The 23,654-nt window shown below is 33.6% G+C and overlaps 1 protein-coding gene across 6 annotated transcripts in view; it reads right to left on the bottom strand.

Annotated features, from left to right (window-relative positions):
* Window positions 1-23,654, bottom strand: part of DENND1B (DENN domain containing 1B) — a 271,874-nt gene that overhangs the window by 162,794 nt on the left and 85,426 nt on the right. For 4 of the 6 annotated variants that reach the window (XM_027611195.2, XM_027611198.2, XM_027611197.2 and 1 more), the window contains 2 exons: window positions 15,023-15,072; window positions 12,947-13,066 (listed from right to left, as the gene is read on the bottom strand). The exons of the other annotated variants lie outside the window; for them this stretch is intronic. In XM_027611195.2, coding sequence (XP_027466996.1) covers window positions 12,947-13,066; window positions 15,023-15,072 — 170 coding nt within the window. The remainder of the gene's footprint in view (window positions 1-12,946; window positions 13,067-15,022; window positions 15,073-23,654) is intronic. 6 annotated transcript variants of the gene reach the window in all.

Raw genomic sequence — 23,654 nt, 5'->3', positions numbered from 1 at the left:
TGACAGTAAATGAATAAAAAGGATATAAATTAATAAGGACAAGAGAAATGAAGAAAAAAGCAATAGAGAGCAACACGTGAATGGTTTCATAGAGATGAAAAGGAAACAAAGGATGATAACTGACTTAGCAAAAGACAGAACACCAAAACCCAGGTGCCAGTAGAAGGGAAAATGACCAGTAGCAAGTATATCTGCACACACACCCCCCCTCAAAGGATCCTGAAACACTGATCTGGGAATCTCTCAAAGAAAAAAAAAAAAAAAAAAAAACCCCTCAGAGGTCCTATTTTCTTGGAATGAAATCCATCACTGCAAATAAAAAGTTTCTAATTCAGTTTAGTGCCTCTACCTTAAATATAAATGAAGAGTCCAACCACCAGATATTTGAGGAAATATATATACATGAATACAAACATAAAAGGAACTCCAAATAAACACAGACAGTACAAGCAACAGATGAGAACTCTACAAAGTTATCATTAATATTTTTAGGAGATGAATAAAGAACAGGATACTACTAAACAAAATGAAATCTGAAAAAAAAAGGTGAAAAATATTTTAGACAAGAAAGAACTTTTAGACATTCAAAATATAAAAGTTGAAAACAATTAAAATTGATAGGTTAGAAACTAAATCAAGAATATCTCCTAGCAACTAGAATAAAGAGATAAACCAATGGACAATAGGAGAATAAATATTAAAATATCAGGCATCAATCTCAACAATTATGTAGCTAACAGTAGTTCCAAAAAGAAAGAAAAGAGGGAAAACAGGAATGAAAATTTCTTTTTTAAAAGTTATTGGAAAAATTCCCAGAACTTTAGATATGAGTGTCCACATTGAGAGTACCACTGGGTGAACTGTAAAATAAATGAATATCACAGTGAAATTCCAGTATAGGGGACAGAAAAGCACCTAAGAATTTCCAAAGAGAAAAAACAGGTAAAATACAAAGGCATTAAGTTCAAAATGCCACTGAACTTCTCAACAGCAATCCCAGAAAGTGAGCAGATTATGCCTTCAAAATGCAGAGGTTAAATCCCTTTGCCCAGAGAAAATACCAATCAAGTGTGGAGCTAGATTAACAACATTTTCAGGCATGCTAGGACTCAAAACTTTACCACTTTTGTACTATTTTGGGGAAACTACTAAAGGATGGCTTTGACAAAATGAGAGTGAAACAAAAGGAGGAACACTATAATAGGAGACAAATCTAATCTCATGGAAGAACAATTAAATCTAAGAATAAATTGTACAAAGGCCTAAAGAGCAACCAGTCTACAGCCTAATACTAACTAATCAGAAGTTAGTACTGGTATTCTCAACTTTCATATTTAAATGATTCAACTCTTTTAACTCTAGTGTTTAGACAGCTATTCTACTATACCTCTCACAGAAAAAGAAAAAGATTACTAATACTATTTTTAAATTTTCAACTCAATACCATGCAAATTACCATATCTTATTTTCTACACTCATTATAACTCAATGAAATAATTTCCATGGAGAATGTCCTTCTACTAAGACATACTACAGTTCATTGGACAGAGTGCCATTTCTTTCATTTGCAAGCATTTCATATTCATATTTCAACTTTTAATGGCCTGAAGAAAGTGTTATTTCAGGAAAATTTCAGTATGTCATGAAGTTCAGATCTGTATGTTCACATAAGATGAGACCTAATCTACTCAAGGAGCATGCTGGTCTATTTCTGTCTTGCTCTCAAGAATTTCTAGATAAAGCAAAATTTATTGATTTTAAATGGTTGCATGTCTACCTGTTAATCCTTACATTGTCATTTCCATCTTACTCAAATAATGTGAAGACTTTTTAACCTTAATTCTTCTTTCTTGGACCACTATAAAAATAAAAATTATAATAAACACCTCATGATTATCTCATAAGTTATTACTAAATGAGATGATCTTTTTCTACACAAAATGCCTTAACACTCTTTTTGTCTTTTTTTAAGTTTTTATTTTAATTCCAATTAGTTAACATACAGTGTTATATTAGCTTCAGGTGTACAATACAGTAAATCAAGAGTTCCATACATCACCCGGTACTTACCACAAGTACACGCCTTAATCCCCCTTACAATTTAATCCAACACCCAACCACCCTCCCCTCTGGTTAACATCAGATTTTTCTCTGTAATTAAGAGTCTATTTCTTGCTTTGTCTTTTTCTCCCTCTCTCTCTCTTATTTTTTTCCCTTTATTGTTTGCTTTGTGTCTTAAATTCCACATATGAGTGAAATCATATGATATTTGTCTTTGGCTTATTTCACTTAGCATTATACTCTCTAGCTCCATCCATGTCATTGCAAATGTCAAGAGTTCAGACTTTTTTATAGCTGAATAATATTCCATTATATATACCACATCTTTATCCATTCATCTGTCGATGGACACTTGGGCTGCTTCCATATCCTGGCTATTAGAAATAATGCTGCTATAAACACAGAAGTGTGTGTATCCCTTTGAATCAGTGTTCTGGTATTCTTTGGATAAATACCCAGGAGTGTGACTGCTGGATCGTGGAGTAGTTCTATTTTTAACTTGTTGAGGAATCCCCATACTATTCTCCACAGTGGTGTACCAGTTTGCATTCCCACCAACAGCACAAATACTCTTTTCCGTGTTCTGGTTTTCTCATCTTTACATTATTAGTTTTCATTAGTTATCTTCCCCTCTCAATTTTCTTTCAAATTATGAGGATTAACTGAAACAATTTTTCATAAAAGCTAACTTATATAAATACAATTTATCTGTAAGATTATTTAACTGTGGTTGAAAATAAAAAAATTGAATTAAATAATTAATATTTAGGTCACTTCTCAAAATTTAATAGTTCTTATTTGTGCAAAATGTTTTGTCATATAATTACTGCTATTTTTTGTAATCTTCAAGAATACCAACTCTGGCTGAATTTCATCCTGGCACCAGGCTATGTTTGTTCTTGATTCAAGATATGCTAGATTTTGTTCTCATAGTCATTTTCTTAATCATCAAATTGAACACTCAACTCTATTATGTTTATAGCACTGTTAGACACTACGATGTTTTATAACTACCTCTAATATGATTTCATCTATAAATCAAACTAACATTATTTTTTATTTATTTACTGAGAGAGAGAGAATGATATAGAGAGAACATGAGAGGGGGGAGTCACAGGGACAAGCAGACTCCCTGCTGAGCAGGGAGCTTGATATGGCACTCAATCCCGGGACTCCAGGATCATGACCCGAGCCGAAGGCAGTCACTTAACCAACTGAGCCACCCAGGTGCCCAGACCAACATTATTTTTTAAAAAACTATGGCAACAAAGTTTACACTTGGCATATTTCTCATAGTCATCTCTAAGGCTCCATGATGCTCTGTTATTTCTATTTGGGCAGTATGACTCACTAGTCAATTCTATGTCTGTCTAGGGAGTACAGAGCAAAATCTAAGAATAAGACTCTACACGTTAAGATAATTGGAAGAATAGGGAATAAAACTTCTTAAACACTAACTATATGTATGAAAACATGCTAGCTACTTTGTATGTATTATCTCATTTAATTATTAAAATAATGCCATAATGTATAATTGACTAAAGTAAAACAACTTATCCAGGGTCATAAAGCTGCCAAACGGCAAGCCTGGGATTAGAACTCTGGTCAATCTGACTGAGCAATATTTGCTCAGGGGTCCACTGTAAATAGCCCATCACCCAATGCAGGCATGCAGTTCTACAGAACATCCAGTCTTTGAATAAACATGTCCAATGACCAGACATTTTCAGGCAGCTAAATAAACTATGACAAAATATATTCTGGTTTAATCTTAAATCAGTCTACTTATAATTTCTATCCACTGAAGCAAATTCTATCTTCCAAAATTTGTTTATCTAACTAATGTTCAGAGCATTATCTTTATGCCTTTTAAATTATATTTTGTTCATATGGGCAAATTTTTCAGCAGATAAAGATCTGTTTAATTCTTTCATCTAATGTATTGGTAATTCCTTCCAATTGTAGATTTCAGTACTGCTTCTATATTCATCACTGTGGATAAAAGGACATGGCCTGAATATCGTACAAGATCCCTCCCCCCCCCAAAAAAATGTCTATTTACCAACAATCTAAGTATGATACTTTAACCACTAAGAGAACTCATAACTTCATTATCTATTGTCTAGCCAATATTTTTCTCTCTATATAATTTGTTTATGAGAGAACGTGGAACAGATTCAAATTTCTACAACACTTCCGGATACACCAGTGTCATAAAGAACTGACTTTAGTTACACACGACCTGCACTTTGTGAACATGTACTGATTCTTGGTGATAACAGCTCCTTCTGAAGACTACATATCATTCACATTTCTTAACAAAACAGCACATATCAAAGTGGAGCTATTCTGTAACCTAGTTGTGCTCTTAGAAATGTCAGGGAAGCTGGGACATTTTCTGTTGCTAATAAACAATAGCATCTAGTAGAGGGTACAAACTGGCTACTTGCAGACTATCTCTAGCCCATGGGCATATTTTGTTTAGTCAACACCCCCTTGCTTAATTGAATAAGTTGCCAACTTCTAAATCTGAGATAATTCACTTAAAAATCTGGATTTTTTGCTCCTCTTTAAAAATCAAAAGAACTGGCAATACTGGTCAAACATTTTTCACTTTGTAACAAGTACCTGGAGCTGAGTGATGGCTTCTGTCTTTGGATATGGCATGTGCTACTTGGATCACCACACTAATCCCAACTTCTAATTGTCAGACCTTTATATCTCATTTGAATCCCTTCCTGGTCCCTGTAAGTGATCGAATTCACAATCTTTGACATGGAGCAACTACTCAACAGGAAGTCCTGCTCATTCTTTTATATGACAAAGAAAATGGTTTGGAGTATACAAGTAGTCAGTAATTCAAGTATTTTAACAAGATTCCATTGTAAACTTTAAAGACAAAATGTGTGGCAAAAATAACATATATTATAAATGTTATAGATTTATAAAACATTATGAATTATATAAGCTTACCTCGCTGGGTAAGAAATGTTATTCTCATGTTTTTATTTTTGTGGCTTTTTAGATAATTTTCAAACAATATATGTTCAAAGCTATTTCTAACTAACATATAAGCCCTTAAACTGATTGTCAATAAATTAAAATTTTTTTCACAGTTAAATTTTATAGACTCCAAGACAGTCAAAATTTGTCTTCTTACAACCAACCACAAACTACTAGAAGGGTAGTAGTTGGTCTACTACCAACTAGAAAGGTAAAAAAAATGTACTCAACATACTATAATGACTTAATTTATTTTACTTGAATCTTATAAAACTGAACATGTCATTTCTTTAACAAAGAATAACTGTGACTCTTATAGTCTTGCAAACATATATGAATGTAAAACATTAAGACCAATTGTTTTTTAAAAAGGCAAGAGATTCTTCAAGGTTTAATTATGACTATTTTCTTAATTTTTTGTAAAGATATAAGGCAAAACAGAGTACATATAAAGTCATGAATCCACTTTGCGGCAGTAAGAAGACTTCCCCCACACTTGTGCTTCCACTATAGAGCTGATAAAACTTTTACATTCAAAAGTCAAAGGTTAAATAAAGGAAAGGAAATGTTTTTTGTCAAATAGTCAAGTAACCACTAACAGTCTAAGTGATCAGCAGGAACCTTAACTTATAGTAATCAAATAAAACTAAGGAAACTGCCTTTCCGTAGAAAAACGTCTAATGTCTAGAGGCTGTTTTTCTGTCTGGAAAATTGACACAAAATGTGTAAAATTGAAACATTCTGCTTCTAAGGGATTTGCCCAAAGGAAGAGTGTGAAAGCTTCAAGTTTGGTATGAGTTAAAGCGGGGGGGGGGGGGGTGGGGGGGGGGTGGGGAGGGGGGACCAGGGGCCGGACTACAAAGGCCCTAAACATCAATCTGTCTTCCTTATTAGGGTATTTCATTTTGAACCCTTCGCAACAATCTTATAGTTCTAAAATTATGTTAATCAAATTAGGAAAAAAGGTTACTTCTTGCATTTTTGTTAGCCTGTGAAAGCAATTCTAAATACAAACAATGGCAAGATTTAAATTAGTAATATCTCAGAATATTTTTGAAATCCTGTTAAGCTAGGAGAGATAAGTCATGGAAGAAGCTAAAGCATACAACCATGGCTGAAAATTCAAAATTACACAACAACTTTTGTACCTGATTTTACCTTGTATTAAAAATTTTAACCATCCTTAAATGTATCTCATTTTCATTATGACTATCTTTAAGGACCTGAAATATTTGAAACTGTTCAATATCAACAAAACTCAAGAGACATTTATATTTTTCATTTTAAACTTAGCTCATTAAAATACAAATACTAGAATGTAATATAAATGAAAAGATTTTTTTTTTGTTAAGATACATTCAATCACGGTAGAAAAAAAAGTCTTTAGCAGGATATTATAAAGACAACAGGAGAAATATTAATTTCTATCTAAGAATCTTAAATCATTTAATGAGAATGATCCCTAAATAACCAATCCGGTATTATCTCACAATAGAATACCTAAGAATATTGTATGTTTTAATATAAATGCACTAATTTTGCATAAGAGCTTCATGGACAAGGTATTAAGATTTTTCATATTCAAAAGACATAATATATTCCAGGTAAAGATATAAGTAACTAATTTTAAAAACCATAATCAGAAAGGAAATCATCTTTGTGCTAAATCTCAACTTTTAAGGCATTAGAAAAGTGAAATGACCAACTATCAGATTGAGCATGTTCAAAAACAGTCAGGACTTACAGGGGATTCTATGAAAGCCATAGCAGTTTTTCCAATTTATAAACTGCTTCACATGCATTCATTCATTTAGAAATTGTAACTAAAGACTACAGTTAATTATTTAGTTTGCTATCCAATAGAGAGATTTTTAAATGTGTCTCAACAAGTCTTATAGAAATGATGAGAGTAAAATACCAAAATTTAAGCAACAGTTATGTGTTAAAGTCCTTTATTTTCTTTTTTAAACTTCTCTAGATCATCTAGATTTTCCTGAGTAAAACATATTACTTTTGTTATCAGAAAAACATGGTTAAAGACATATATTTCTGTGTCTTGCTTATGCAAGTATCTTGTCATTTTTCTAAAATTTTAGCCCTAATAAAGGCTAAACTCAAGGAGCCTTAGAATTAAGGCTGAATTCTAAGATCAGGATACTCGCACAAAACTGAATACAAACATTACTTCAAAGCTTTGGACAGCCACCAGTTAATACACAGAATACCAGCGTAGGCGATTCTCTCATATAACCCCCGCAAGCAGCACAGTCCGTAATTAAAACACACACACACACACACACACACACACACACACACACACCTCTAGCCTTCAAATGAAGAGACCACACACACACACACACACCTCTAGCCTTCAAATGAAGAGACCACACACACACACACACACACACACACACACACACACACACACACACACACACCCCTCTAGCCTTCAAATGAAGAGACCGCCCCCCCACACACACACCTCTAGCCTTCAAATGAAGAGACCTGACTGCCCTAACCAATTCTGTGAATAGTTCAGTAGATAATTCTTCTACCTTCTTTCCCTAGTCACCTCAGAAGATTACTAGTTAAATTCTATGTCTTAGTTTTATATTGAAATTAAACAAATTTTCTTCTACTACGTCTTAAGGATACAATGAAATGAAAGGAGCAGTGTTGAAAGAGAAACAAGTAATAGGAAATAAACTGGATGTAGTAACATTTCTCCTACCATCTCACAAAGCATTTCCAATATATTAAACATTTTGTGTTGAAATTACAGAGAAACATTAATCTCAGGCTCCAAGATGGTAACAGGAAAGTCAGTTCACAAGCAATATTTTTTTCTCTTCCAAAGGTCATTCTTTCACACACTATGACTCCAAATTTCAAGGACACAGAATGAAACGACCCTTTCCATTCTTAATTCTGCTATACCACAATGATCAACTGAGTGCCTTTGAAGTGCCTGTAATAAAACACACTAGTAAAATAATCTTCTATCCTGAAAACAGATAACATGTTTTACCTGACAAAAGATGATCTGGTTAAATTCCCACAGTTTTAATATGCTATTTATAGTTCTAACATCTGAGAATTTTATAGGACAGGGAGAAAATGATTAAAATGACTCATACATTGCAAAAAATGGATAAATGCTGAAGTGTATAAAGTAAAAAAAAAAACTGGAGACCTATCTTTCTAGTCTTTTTTATAAGTATATACACTCATATATTAATATATAAATTTTTCATGTCAGCTACTTCTTAAAGTAGATACATTTACATATATAAATTGTTCTTTACAATATAAGAACATACCATAAATATTACTTTGACACTTCTCATCATTTCACAATTTTTCATAAACATCTCTCAGAGTTAGAGTCTGTATTAGTATATAATTTTCCCCAACAGATAAATAATATTCCATTCTGTTTGTCATTCATTCATTAATTTATTTATTAAACAAATATCTATTAAGAATTCATTATGTGCCAGGCACTATTGTAGGCACTGAGAAAATCACCCATCAGTGAAAAAAACAGAGAACATTCTGGTAGGGGCAGGGGGAACTGACCAGGGAATGTACCAAAAATTCCTACTGAAGGACATTTACATCCCATTATTTTGCTATTATAAACCATGCTATAATAAACAACTTTGTTTACACTTTACTGCTCACTAACTGGGAATATTCCTGATATTTAAAATTCTAGAACTGAGTCAAGGAGTATGAGATTTTATAAATCTGATAGATATTACTAAATTTCTCTTCTAATGGTTATGTCATTTTATAGTCCCTACACAGTTGACATGACATGTCTGTTTCCCCACAGGCTTATTTTTTTTTAATTTCATTTCTTTCAATCTTAGTATGTTCATTTCTTTCACCTTTAGTAAGGCTGAGCATCATTTACAGGTATATATACTATTTAAATTTCCTCTATGAATATATTACTCAGATGTTTTCCTTATTCTTCTATTCAGTTCTGTGTCATTAACTTGTAGCTACTTATTATGTATCATAGCTATTAACTCTTTCATCATCATACAGGCAAAGATGCCAATCTTTTTGGCCTCAAGATTCAATGGTAGGGATATAAAGGCGCTTATGACTACAGTCATTTTATTTTTATTTATTCAGTTTTTTAGAAGGGGGTGAGGAGGGGCAGAGGGAGAGGGAAAGAGAGAGAAAGAATCCCAAGCAGGCTCCATGCCTAGTATGGAGCCTGACACAGGGCTCAATCTCACAACCCTGAGATTATGATCAGAGCTGAAACCAAGAGTTGGATGCTCAACTGACTGAGACACCCAGGCGCCCCTACAGTAATTTTTTTTAAATCAACAATATTTTTTCCAGTACATTTAAAGTTTTATCCTTTCTTTCAACAGTTATAAAGTTAAATCTAAAGTGGGGGAGACCTGGTCTAGTTCATAGACAAACCAGGACCCAAAACACCATTATTCCCCGTAAGACAGAACTTAAGAGATTTGTTAAAGTTATTTTCACAGACATATGTTAATTACAGCTTAAAATAGGTATTCTCCTATCTATAACAGCTTTCTGAAAAAATTGCTGAATTCCATTACATTTTAATTCTCTTTCACTATTAAAACAATATTGGCTATTCTCAACGTGGTACACTGCCTCTAAGGACAAAGATTATGTTATGCCATTAAAATCATGAGATGGCAATCTTTTAAAAATTTCCTAGTAAAATCTTGCCATTTACAACGACGTGGATGGAACTGGAGGGTATTATGCTAAGCGAAATAATTCAAAGAAAGACATGTATCATACGATCTCACTGATATGAGGAATTCTTAATCTCAGGAAACAAACAGGGTTGCTGGAGTGGTGGGGGGTGAGAGGGATGGGGTGGCTGGGTGATAGACATTGGGGAGGGTGTGTGCTATGGTGAGCACTGTGAATTGTGTAAGACTGTTGAATCACAGACCTGTACCTCTGAAACAAGTAATACATTATATGTTTAAAAAAAAGAGAGAAGATAGTAGGAAGGGAAAAATGAAGGGGGGAAATCGGAGGGGGAGATGAACCATGAGAGACTATGGACTCTGATAAACAAACTGAGGGTTCTAGCGGGGAGGGGGGTGGGGGGATAGGTTAGCCTGGTGATGGGTATTAAAGAGGGCACGTGCTGCATGGAGCACTGGGTGTCATACGCAAACAATGAATCATGGAACACTACATCAAAAACTAATGATGTAATGTATGGTGATTAACATAATAAAGAAAAAGAAAAAATAAATAAAAATTTCCTAGTAAAAAATAAGTTGGAGAATAGAACTTTCTCAATTTAAGATTCTCCTCTGTTTTTTTCATAAAGCTTTGTTACTTATTTCTTATCTAGCAGAAAGAACTGTCACATGACAAAAATAAACAAACAGAAATCTTTTTTTAAAAGATAAAATAACCAATAATGCATATTGTGAAAGGTTTTCTTCATTGGCATACATGATTTTACTTTTTTATTACATTTATGTAACATAACCTTATTTTCTGCAGGTAAAACTGTTCCTAATTCAAAGAGTACTACAACACTCTGGTGTTCTTCCACATACGCAAGTTTGATAACAATCACTTGATTACTGTAACTGTTTTAGAATCTGTTTCCTACAAATTAATGACCCCTGGTTTGGAGATATGAACACTATACCAGTATTTCAGGAATTTAACAAATAGCTACAGTTCATTTTTTGTGTAAATACTTTTAGGTGATGTAGGCTTTCCTAAATTTAAACAAATTTCTGAGAAGGTTTATTCTATAGGCACATTTATAAGAACTATTCTGAACATTTAGTAACTATTTGCTAAATTTTAAGATTTTATTTATTTATTACTTACTTGAGAGAGAGAGAGAGAGAGAACGAATGGCAGGGTCAGAGGGAGAGGGAGGGGGAGGGAATCTCAAGCAGACTCCGTGCTGAGTGCAGAACCCAGTATAGGGCTCCATCTCACAACTTGTAAGATCACAACCGGAGCCGAAACCAAAAGTTGGACACTTAACAGACTGAGCCACCCAGGCGCCCCACTATTTGCTAATTATTAATAGGTTCAGTGTATTCAAAATATTTTAAAAGTTCAAAACAAAGACAAAGTTTCATCCTCTTTATGACTATCAGGAACTCATTTTGGAGGCAGTGAGGTAAAGTTGTAAAATGCAGGTTCAAATATTAGGAAAACTGATGTCTATAACTTATTCTCAACTGGGTCAGCAAAAACAATAAGAGAAAAAGAAAGACAAAGAATTTGCATGTATGTGTGTGTGCACTCGGAGAGAGAGGAAGGAGAAGCAGCAGCATGTTAACAGTTGTGAATCTCGGTGATGTATACACAAGAGTTTACTGTAGTATTCTTAAAGCTTTTCTGTAAACTTGACTTTTTTAATGAAAAGATTTAAAAATTGATAGAGAAAAATTAGAAAGCACCTATAGCTTTGGTCTTTCTATTAGGACAAACCTGCCTTGGGCAGAGCAGATAAGGTTCTACCCCCCCCTTTAAAGTGTAGCTTTTGAACCTTCAGCATTAAACACAATGATAAAAGGAGCCCTCCTTACCCATTTTCCACATGTCACCCCCACTCTCACTGCACAATCAACTGGATTCAAATTATAAGAATCAACCTATAGTTTGAAGCATAATACTCTTCCAGATAAAACATATGTTTTAAATACAATTATTATCCAAATGAAAGAGTTGTTGCTTAAAGAAAGAATGGAGGAACATCCACATTCTGTTACTTACACTTATAAAGCAGTTAAGCATTTACTTTTAAATAAAGATTGAAGAAAATTCTCCAACTCTAACAAATGTTCTGGGTAAATTTATAACCTAAACTTCAAAGAATGATATGAATGTAGCTAAATAGCAAACGAACATCAATTTTATACCAAAGTTTTCTTTATAACATTTTAATTATTAAATTAGATGTTATTTCTTTTCCTACAAGCATTTCCACAGAATCTACCTTGACCAATATACATATTATAATCACAGTACAGAATCCTATTTTTATGGAATACATCTGGATTTTTGATTCATCAAGACATAATAAAGGGGAGCTAACTTTCAGAATCCTTTCTTGTAAACAGCCAGCACCTCAAATCCTAGGTCTACAAAAAGGAGACACAATCTTAACTACCTATTGAATCAAGGCAAATGATGTAAGCGATGGAAGTGGGACAGGTAGGACTTGTGGCAAAGTAGTAAACTCATGACACAACTAAACACCCACTGCTGAGTTCCAGCATATTGCTGCTACTGGGAAGTGCACGACCAGAATTAGCAAATATTCCCATTTACCAAAAGGAATTAGAAGCTTGAATTTTACGCAAAATTTCACTAAAATTTATAAAGTTAGAAACATCTTCAAAAGTTTCTAAAACACCATATGGCCAAATAAAACATCTCTATTAAACATTTTTGCCCAGAATCACCAGTTTACAACCTTTGCCTTAAAGCAGTTATTCACTTTCAAAAATCGAGGTTCTGAGTCAGTGATAGAAAAGAGCATGTATTAATTTAATTGATTTTTTTTTGCATCCTGTTTAATAGGTGAAATATATATTATTTAAACTCACATCTTAATATTTAATTTTTCAAAAATAAACCCATAAAAACTAATCTTAAAAGAGCCAATTCTTTCAAGAAAGGTTTTACTGTTACTGGTAAATCTTGAAATCTAATTGATGCTCTATACAGAAGATAAAGTTATTTTTCAATTTACTTGGATCTAGAGAAAACAAATAAGAAAAAATATTATATGCATATTTTTAAGCATCCTAATCATAACAAAGTACAAAAGAAAGGCACAATTAATGTATTAATGCATCCACTTTTTTTTACTACAAATACTCACCTAAGGATGCACAAGCAAATTTTGCCTCCTGATGTGAGTCTGCAGAATCCAAATCTCTGTTTACTTTCAATGTCTGTCAGTACAAAGGTAAAATGCTGTCCGACTTGATTTTGAGATACTCTATAATACAGCAATATTATAAAACTTTAATGTGTTTTTGTGTGACAATTTTCTTAAAGAAAAACAAAGCAAGAATGTATTTACATGAGCCACTGGGTTCACCTTCTTAATCAGTTGGTTCTCAAATCTAGAACTATGTTCTAAAACTAAAATGAGTGTGAAATGTGTAAACAACTAAATAATGAGTCAAATATCACATTAAGTTGTAACACTTACAGGCCGAGCAATTAAGTATATACTAACCCCATAGTAGGGAATCATAAGGTATTTCATTGTAAGTCTGCACATGCCTAAAAGTACTTCTAAAATGTTTCATAAATCTGAAAATACCATTACTGAGACTGTTGAACTGAGAAGGAAAACATGATGACTGATTCTGCTCAACTCCAGCCTCTCTTGTCATATTATTTTAAGACTGCTTAGACAGCAAATAAGGCTGCTTTAGCATCCAATGGCAGCCACCACCACCTCTGTTTAATTGTTTCTTCTGTTGACATTCTCACCCAGTAAAGCACCATAAAAATTACTATTGGCATTTTTTAGCATTCTCGTCTAGAACTACCTATGTACTGAGAACAAATTTCCAAGCACAAAGAAAGGACACAATTCCCACAGAAAAGCTTACTACAAAGAATTTTAGCTGTTGACCTAAGTATCATGCTATTATAGCATGCGTCACACTGCGGTGTAACATGCAATATAAACCATTACACTGAATCTTTATCACCATTTAAAATATATAAATACACTTCTTGTTACTGGTTATCATTCTGCCATCAGACAACCATAACTGAACATCTGCTTCCTGGTCCCAAGATAAAATATCTATGACACCTAAATTTTGGTTCTGAAATAGCCACAGGAATTATGTAGAAAGAAGTAAGTTGCTTTATTACCAGTGTGCCAATGTTACTACAAATTGTTTCAATTGTCAGGAAATACTGCATTTCAAGTGCTGAATATTTCACAAATACACATTTAAGTGGACAGTTCTGAAAAAATTTTTACAAACTTCAAAAACACCTCCAGTGCCCATGTTCACAATGTACTTTCAAAAGCTTTTCCTCCTGTATTTTATCTTTGCTAGTAATGTGTAAATTGCAACTTGAACAAGCACAACTGATTCTCCAGGAAGGAGGTAAAACAAGGGGTATCATTCATCAGCAATGCTTATTAGTATCAATTAGCCTCATTCAGAAGGCATTATCTTTAACATTGTAAAATTTCAGATTTTTACTAATCTTTACTTTAGCAAAATATTTTCCAAAAACAAATTTTCCTTTAAAACCCCTCATACCATACTCTTAAAAAAACTGATAATAGGGTGTGAAAATCACATGAAAAACAATAAATGATCAGTTTTTATGTTCAAAGGCCTATATATTCTGTGAAATTCCAACTACACACAGGTAATACTCTATTCATTATTTGTTCAGTAAAATACAAACATAATGAGATTTTCAAAACTGCTGGGAGGATTTCCCTGCAGCCTTCCATAATATTGCACTATTTCTATACAGCTATTCTTGGGAGACAACTAGCCATGAGTTTTACAATATCACACAGATGGTCTTTTCAATTAGGGTGAAGTGAGATAGAAACCAGGATATATACATCTAATTTTAAAAGACACAATTCTAAGGCTCTGATTAAGGACATAGTAATATTTTTTTTTTCTGCAGGTGCTTACAATATGTACCTGAAGAACAAAAGGAAGAAATGGAACCTTAAGACTTCTCCTAACTGGCCACAGTGGAGAAAACAAAAGATATAATAATGTAAAAAGGCTTCTTCCTTTCAAATATTATTTAATTTTGAACCTCTGGTCCTTTTTTTGTTGTTGCTAGAAGCAGTGAAGAGAACATACATTTCTTTTTATTAAAAAACACATGAAACAATTTTAAAGTGCTCACTGGGATGAGCTGAAGTTACTTTGAATGATGGTTTATACTGTACCTTTCAATGTCAAAGGGGAAACAGAACTTGGGCACACTCTGTAGTACTTCCTGCAAATGCAAATTAAAAAAAAAAAGCTTTAGAATATTTTAAAAGATGCAGTTAAAACTTTTTCTTGAGACCTTTTCTAGGGGGGAAAAGGTTTTTTTTTTTTTTTCCTTAAGAAAAATAGCACAGGTTCCTAGACTAAAATAATTGATTATTAAAAAGGAATTAAGTTGGTGCTTTGGCAGATTGCACTGACAATGCCACGGAAGCCCCAGGAGGGAAAGGCCTGGCCTGAAGGGTATTAACACCCTTCACATCCCCGCTGGGATTCCCTTCAACAAGGCCATATGGATTTTACAAGAAGCACCGCACCATATGGGTAAGCTACGTCTGCTGCTACTTGTACCACAGACTAGCCACAGGGACTTCTGACAGATCCTGGCTCAAAAACATAAATGTTGTTTCAATTAAAATGCAGGCAGAGAAAAGGGAATGAAGTTGGCAGCGGCATGAATTACTGAGAGGTATAACAAATCTACATGTCCCATAGTAAAATGGTTAAAAAAAAAAAAAGACTTTCTATAGCTAAAGAAACACATTTATATGTTTCAACTCTTGGTAAATTCAACAACAGTAACACTAAGTTTATCTCAAATAACAGTCTTTAAAAAAATGTGTATCTAAAAAATAAGCCTTTAAATTTAAAACAACATAGCTTCTATTCTGTGCACTTTTGTTTACGGATTGCCTAATATGAAAATCAGTGTTTTAATTAAGCATAGAAAATAACCTGCAGTGATTTTATATAGTCATTATAAAATAATTTTAAAAGCCTTTAGAAATCATACACGTTATAATCATAATAAAATATGAGTAACTGTCAGACACCTGGCAAAAAAACAGAAAAAGATTTATTTTTTTATATAGGAAAAACAACTTAAAATTAACTCTCATTCTAAAGTTAAGCTTTAGAATTGAAAATAACATCATATAAGTTCAAAGTCAGGTGATTTTATAAGACAAAGCAGAGATTTATGAGAATGTTTCCTATAAAAAAAAAGAGCAAATATCTTAATGCAGTAGTCACCCCCACCAAAAATACTACCTCTTTACCAATAAAATTTACATCCAGAGAAATTATTAACACCTGCATATTTAACTCCTCTACAGAAACCTAGTATTGAGTGTTTTAAAGTAGAATTTATCACGTTCTTTTAAAATGCAGACTGCAATAAGGTATTAATTAATAATAAAACATTATAAAATTCCAATGCCAATACCTAAGGAAGCTTCAAGAAAGCCTTAAGACACTGAAGCAGAAAGAAAAGCAGCATGTAAAAAAAGCAGTCCTTCTATCTTTAGGGCAAGGTACCCTGCTTTGCTTATGAACACATACCTTTAAAAATATGAGCACAGACCCCATATTTAGAAAAAGCTGTTTTACTATTGAAAAAATTCTGTTAAATGTAATTAAAAGAGCCACTAAACTTGAAATAATTTAAATTACTGAAACTGAAAACAGTTCATTACAAGTAAGTTCATTTATCCATTGCTAATCCTTATCTTGTGCTACAAAAACTGAAGCCATTTACCATATTTAGTATACATATCAACACTATTTTAATATCCCTCCCTTGCAAAGTTGTTCATATAATTTTTGTAACAACAGATCCATATTCAAAACTCATTGTCTACTTCTAAATGTACCAAAATTAGTAATATATTTCACATCAGTTTTAAGACTCAAATTAAGAAGAATGTTTCCCACTTAGTTGCTCAATCTTTCACACCCTCCCCCTCCCCCTCTCCACAAGCAACACACATGCACACACTTCTGCAAAACAGCCTCAGCTCGCTTCCCAACTGGCAGAAGCATCCCTCAGGGGACAAGTCTTTAAACCTCCGCACTCTTTAAAATTCAACCAGCCAGCAGGTCTATAGAGTAGTGTATAAACAGTATAGACAAAAAAATCCTCTCTCAGCTTATGTCAGCGACAAAGCAGCTCAGCAGTTGACTGCTTCTCCCCTGACAGTAGACGCTGGGTTTACACAGATCAATAGCTGAAAGTCCTACCTAGCTCCCAGGGCTCAGGTTTTCTTCCTTAATTACAGGTGCTATTCAAACTGAAGTTAAAAAAGAAAAGAGACAGAGAGAGAGGTTGAAGGGAGGAATAAGATACATGCAAAAAAGTTTCTTTATTCTTTTAGCAATAATGTTAATTGAAAATTGTACTTTTATATGTATTTGAAGAGTTCATAAAGTCTGATGCTTCCATCATAAAGTGTTTTTGATATCACACACATATGCACACTAGATGGGGATCCATAGATTATGTGAAAGCTTTAAGATAAAACTCCTCAAAAGTCATGTTTCTGTTTTCTTCAGGCTTTTGTTTTCAGGAAATACCTAATTTCCTCAGCCAAGAAAAATTATTTGAATTTTCTAAGTCATCTTAATTCTCTAAAATATTTTATTTTTATACAAAAAGAACACACTAAAACGTCAAATGTTAAAAATAGTAATAACAAAAGGAAATAGAATATACAATTATGAATAGCAAAATACAAAGGGCATACATAACACACACACACACACACACACACACACACACATGCGCATATACCCTAAAAACAACACATCTACCATCATATAAATGACTGGAAATAAGGACTGATGAAAATTTATACATTGGGTTTTTCTTTTTGGCACTATATCCCCGATCTCTATTAATAAGCATTATGGTCAAATTGATCTCATAAGAGAGAAGAGAGCAAACTGCTAGTGTTTGAGGGGTTTATTAATAACTCTTTATCCCATGAGGCTACTGTTCAGCATTACAAATTGATCAAATAAGAAGGAAAAAAGCATTTAAGAATCTACTTTTTGAAAAAACTAAAATATGCAGAGTTTACCTCCTAATTGAAAGTTCAATAACCACAAAGTCTTAGAATTTCTCAGAGAAAAATCTAAAATGAAATGAGACATATCATTATTGACACCAGTAATTGTTTTCCTCTTCTTAAACTACTTCTTCCCCTACACTATATTGAAACACTAATGTTCTCTAAGGTTCCATATACTCCTCTCCTCCATGCTGATAAAGTGTATCTGCCTAGGCAATTTTGTTCACATCCATAGTTTCAACTACAACTACCAATCTCTTAGTCTTATAGATATTTCTGACTCCAGGATTATATATCTAACTACTCTCTAGTATCAATTTCTGAATGTTCCCTAGACACCTCAAATTCAGAATATACAAAACTGAAGTAATTCTTTTACATGTAGTCCTTATCACCTGGAACAGCAGCACCATCTACCTAGTTACCCAAACCAAAACATGGTAGCTGTCTAGACCCCTCCCTTTTTTTAACTTCCATATATAATCGAGTCCTCTTAATTCAATTCCATAACTATCTCACTCCGGAAGTTCTCAATGGGAGGGCAGTAAGAATTGGAAGATAAGAGGGTGTTAAGAATCACTTGGGAGGGCTTTTCAAAACACATTCATCACCTACACTATAGACCCATAAGGGTCTTGACTCAGTTCAAATACCATCCATATTTAAGGAATAAGACTAACTGTAACTAACCAAGGAATATACTAACTGTATAATTAAGGAATAAGACTAATGTTAAGGGTGCTTAATAGGTCAGGAATAGTTACTCTCTCATTGCAAAAAGTTACAAGATTTGCTCAGGGATTGGTTAATTCAACATCCTCTTTGAGGACTCCAGAAACTTCTGTCCTTGTTTCTGCTTTGCTGTCCTATTTGTTGGATTTGTCCTCAGCTACCTATACTCATGGTCACAAAATAAGCTGCCAGAGGTCAGCACACCACACGAAGACACAGCAGTGTCCAGTGAAAGAAGCATTTCTTTCTGTCATTTCTTTTCACCAAGCGAGGAAACTTTTCCCAGAAGTGCCCCCTCGACCTCACAGCTGACTTTCCCAATATATTTAATTAGCCCAGAAGGTCACAGCTACTCCTAAACTAATCACTGGCAAGGGAAATGGTTATCTATGCTTAGCTTAGCCTTAGACTAGTTAAAGGAAAAGTCAAAATTCAAACCTATTCATTTTCTGCTAACCATGATGCATGTAATTTTATAAAAAGCTGAAATACCGTATTTTCTTTCTTAAGATTCCACACAATAATTTTAATCAGAAAGTTCTCAGGAAAAATATAACACAATTTATATAAGAACAGTTTTCAAAAATCCATCATTTTATTCTTTCAGTAACACTTTCAGAATCATTTTGTAGCAACAAGGGGGCCATTTGTCAATTCTAATCTAATTTTTCACAAAGGCCATCCATTCCTAAAAAGGTGATTACTTCACTTTGAATACTATCTCCCCAAATATGTGAAAATTAATTAATACTATGAATTCAAAGAAATATGCACTAAGCTGCTTAGTCACAAGCAGACTGCACGGTGCAGAACTGAGATTCCCACACTGTGCACTGAGATGTTTCGGGCGGCACAGCAAACTCACAGGGGCACTGCAAGATGCCTTAAATTGTCAAGGGAAATACAGCTATCTTGATAGGATGATTAAATCAGATGGCATTTTATTAAAAGGTAGAATTACATTAATATGGTAAAAGATATATCTAGCCTCTTTAGACATCTTCTCATTTTTTTAAAGAAGTTTTTTTTTTTTTTTAATTAAGAGAATGTATTTTAACCTTAAAGCCAGGGAATAACTGTCAGGATAACTGAGCCCACTGTGGAATTTTTCTCTTGGTATTTGCTTTCATGTACTATTTCAATTAGAAATGAACTTCTCTTTTGTCTTTCCTCCTTAAATTAGGGAAAGTACTGTAAGTCTGTGATTTCTGACACTAAAACTATTTAGACTGTGAACTCTGGTCAAATTATTTTTCACTTTCAAAAATTAAAAATGAATTTTTATTGTTGGAAGATTTATATTTGCTTGCCAAGAAGCAAATATATTCTTCTATAAAAAGAACTGTGCTGTTGAAACAAATTTTAAGGATTTTGGTTCTCTGTGTATCAGTCTTAGAAGGATGAGGAGACCTATGTGGTCTGCAGTCACTTTAGTTTAACCTACTGCCAATGACAAAGCCTAGATTCAAAGCAGGGCAGAGTGACGTTATAAGAAATATGTATATTCACAATTAGACAGGTGGTTTGCTTGGCCAACAAAAGGTATTTTTCCCTCATTAATTTAAAAGAAGCATTTAAAAGCCATGAAAGAAAATTATACATATATATGCAAATAGGGTTCTTTTTGACTTTGTCAAAAAGTCTACTAAAAACTGCCTTCAAATTTTTATCCCTAGGTTAACTTTAACTTTTAATCAAGGATCAGAATAACAACTATCCTAAAAAACCACTTAGTTTGTTTTCTAGTTTGTTTTCTAATAACCATATAACCTCTCACTGCTTTCAGACTAATATCTCTTTGCTTTATTCACCTTATTTTAACTAATAACATTTTCTAGATCAAAGGAAATACATAATAAAATAGAACATTGCCTATAAAACTTATCTGCATTTACAGATACTAAAGTATTTAAAACTGAATGTCAATCATCTAAATCAAGATAAGTAGAATGAAGGTAAGTAGGAAAATACTTCAATTTTTAGAAAAAAACAAGTTTTACCTCAGTCAACTGATAGGCTACCATGACTTCACCCCACAGCTAGATGTTGCGTAGGATAAAGGAAATATGATTCCTGATTTTTGGAACAAGGAAGACTTAAGATTAGATCATTACAAAATAGATGCATGCATGCATGTGCACACACACACACACATGCACACACACGCACACAGGCACACAGGCACACACACAGTAGATGGAAAGTCACAGTGGCCAAGTGCACAATGCTCTGGAGTCAACCGTTAAAATTCAAATTCTGGCTCTGCAAGGTATTGGCTATGTGCTCCATTAACCTCTTCCAGAAAATGGGCAAAAATTGTTATCTATGTTGTAGGACTGAGGATTTATTCGGGGATTTATATGAGGATTATGTGAGAAATCCACATAAATGATTAGAGGATGTCAGGCATATAAAAACCTCCTGACAACTGTTAGCTCTTTTATTAGTTATTTTGTTTTAAGAATTCTCAAACATCATATGAATTCCAATGAAGATACTTATTTACGCAAAAAATACTTACTGAATAACTAAAACATTAAAGGTCCTGTGTTCAATGGCCTATGCCAAAACATTAGCATCCTCAGACATAAAATGATGAAAAATATTATATTATACTGAATAATTTATCTGCCTCCTTTGAAGATTTTTAATATATTTAACATAGGTGTGTATGGATATAGATATACATGCAGATATAGATTTGAATGCATTATACTATTTCTATATAACCAAACACAGTAAGAGCAGCCTCTGTTAACCCTGCAAGGTTATACCATATGTGTATCTCATGATCCAACATGTGTAGGAGAGCTTACTTTGGGCTGTCATATTGGCTACTTGAATTAAAACGATCCTCAAAGAATCATGCCAACATTTTTCATTTAAGGAGGATTTCCTAATAAAATTCTTTTTTCATGTACTTATTTATCAATCCAAATAAAGATTAATTACCAATTCTAGGTAAGGTACTGACCAACTTGAAGAATAAAACCATCTCTTGCTTTCTTCTACAATCTCAAATGAAGCCTTTCCTTCAACCGTCTTGGCAAAGATATTGTTAAATGTACCCTTAGAAAACATATCCTCTCTTTCTCTCACTGCCCTGTAATAGTGTTATCTCTTTTTGTCCTCTGTTAATCTTTATTTTATATTTTTCCTCAGTCACAGGCTACCAGACTCTTGATTCATATTTTTTCTGTTATTCTTCATACCTAGGCCATGTGCAGATAATCCTTCTGTCATGATATTCATGACATATTCTCCATTCACTGTGTAGGTCACACATTAGAGAACTGATTTTTGTATTACAGATGACAAATAGAGATATGATATGTTCCAGAGCAGTAAATTATAATTATCCTGTTTTTCTGGTCCCGCCTTGAACCTAGTTCAGAACTATGCCTGAACTGCTAATTTTCCCCAGTGAATCTTGTGATACATCAGATGGGAATCTTGTCGTTTGTCTGATGCTTTTAAAGAACAGAATTTTAGTTTTAGAGCATAAATCAGGGACTGTACACTTTAAAAGTGCTTGAAAAATATACCATTAGATGAGTATCATATTCTGGGAGCAATGGTATATTTACTATTTCTCTATGCCTTGAAAGTCCTTGGAATCTGTAAAATCATCTAGCAGAAAAGCAAATTATAGTATATTTTAAAAGTTTGGAAAAAATCTTAACTGATTGTCTATTTAACTATTTGGAGGCTTTGTTTGGAAGAATTAACTTATAAGTACACAATTATAAAATACAAACTGTTCTATGAAGACCATTTATTTAAAATGTATAAAGTCTAACCAGTACTCATATATTGACAAATTCAATGTGAATTTATTTATATCAGTTATCAATATGTTTATATATGTTTATTTACCAAATATTTAATGTGTGAATAGCAGTCACAGACAATCACATTGTAATGTAATAAGAGCATTGGCAGGAAAAGTGAAGAATACCAGGAAGCCTAGAAGACAGATATGTAAACCAAATTTAGGAGCGGTGCTTCTGGAAGAGTGTAGTGGAAGTTCCAAGGGAAGAAATCCTAAGCAGAGAAATGAAGGGAGAATGAGAAATTGGCCAGCCTATCGCATGAGAAGAGGGAGGTAGAGAAGACATAAGAATGGTATTCCCTCATAGGAAAGAAAATGTACAAAAGTCTGGAAATGAGAAAGAACAAGTACAAAGTTTGGAAGAATGATAAGAGAGTGTAGCTTGAAAATAAGCAAGGGACTGAATACATAAGATCTTTAAAAGCTACCTAAGAAGTTTGGACTTTATGCAGAGTAAGGAAACCATTCCTCCTGATTTGCCCACAACACTTCACATATATCTTCTCAGCAAATTATCAATAGCACCCCCTTTTACTCTAAAAGGTATCCAAGTTATAATTTATTGTAATAGAAATCAGAACAGTGGTAACCTGGGGCTGTGGGGTGGGTTAGGGGACACAGTAAGTAACAGAAAGCAGCAAGAAGGAACTTCCTGGAGTGCTAAAAAGTCTGTATCTTTAAAGGAATGGGGGTTACACAGGTGTATGCATCTGTCAAAACTCATTTCATTGTACACTTGAGACCTACATTGTTCCATACATAAATTATCGGTCAAAAAACCCCTAATAAATAAGTATCTCAGTTTGAACAATAAATCATGGTTCACCCTGTCTAAGAGAAATAGGGAAGCTTTGAAGGGTTTAAAGCAAAGGAGGGCCCCAACTGGGCTTGAATTTTAGAGCGATCACTCTGGCTATACCAGGTAGAATAAATTTAAAAAGGACAAGACTGAAGACTGGGAAATCAGAAGGCTTCTGCAATAATCAAGGTGAGTGGCAGTAGCCTGAAGTAAAACAGTTGCAGCAGGAATGTAGAGAAGGGCACAAAATTAAGATATATACATGGGAGTAAAGATGGAGACATCAGGAGGTAGCTGGATAAACTGGTGCTCTAGAGAGAGTCAAGCTTAAAGACAAAGAAAAGGAATGGCACTGATGAAAACATACGGATAAGAGC

The sequence above is a fragment of the Zalophus californianus genome, chromosome 10, assembly GCF_009762305.2.
Source record: "Zalophus californianus isolate mZalCal1 chromosome 10, mZalCal1.pri.v2, whole genome shotgun sequence".
Taxonomy (NCBI): domain Eukaryota; kingdom Metazoa; phylum Chordata; class Mammalia; order Carnivora; family Otariidae; genus Zalophus; species Zalophus californianus.
This window is presented reverse-complemented; position numbering and strand designations above follow the sequence as displayed.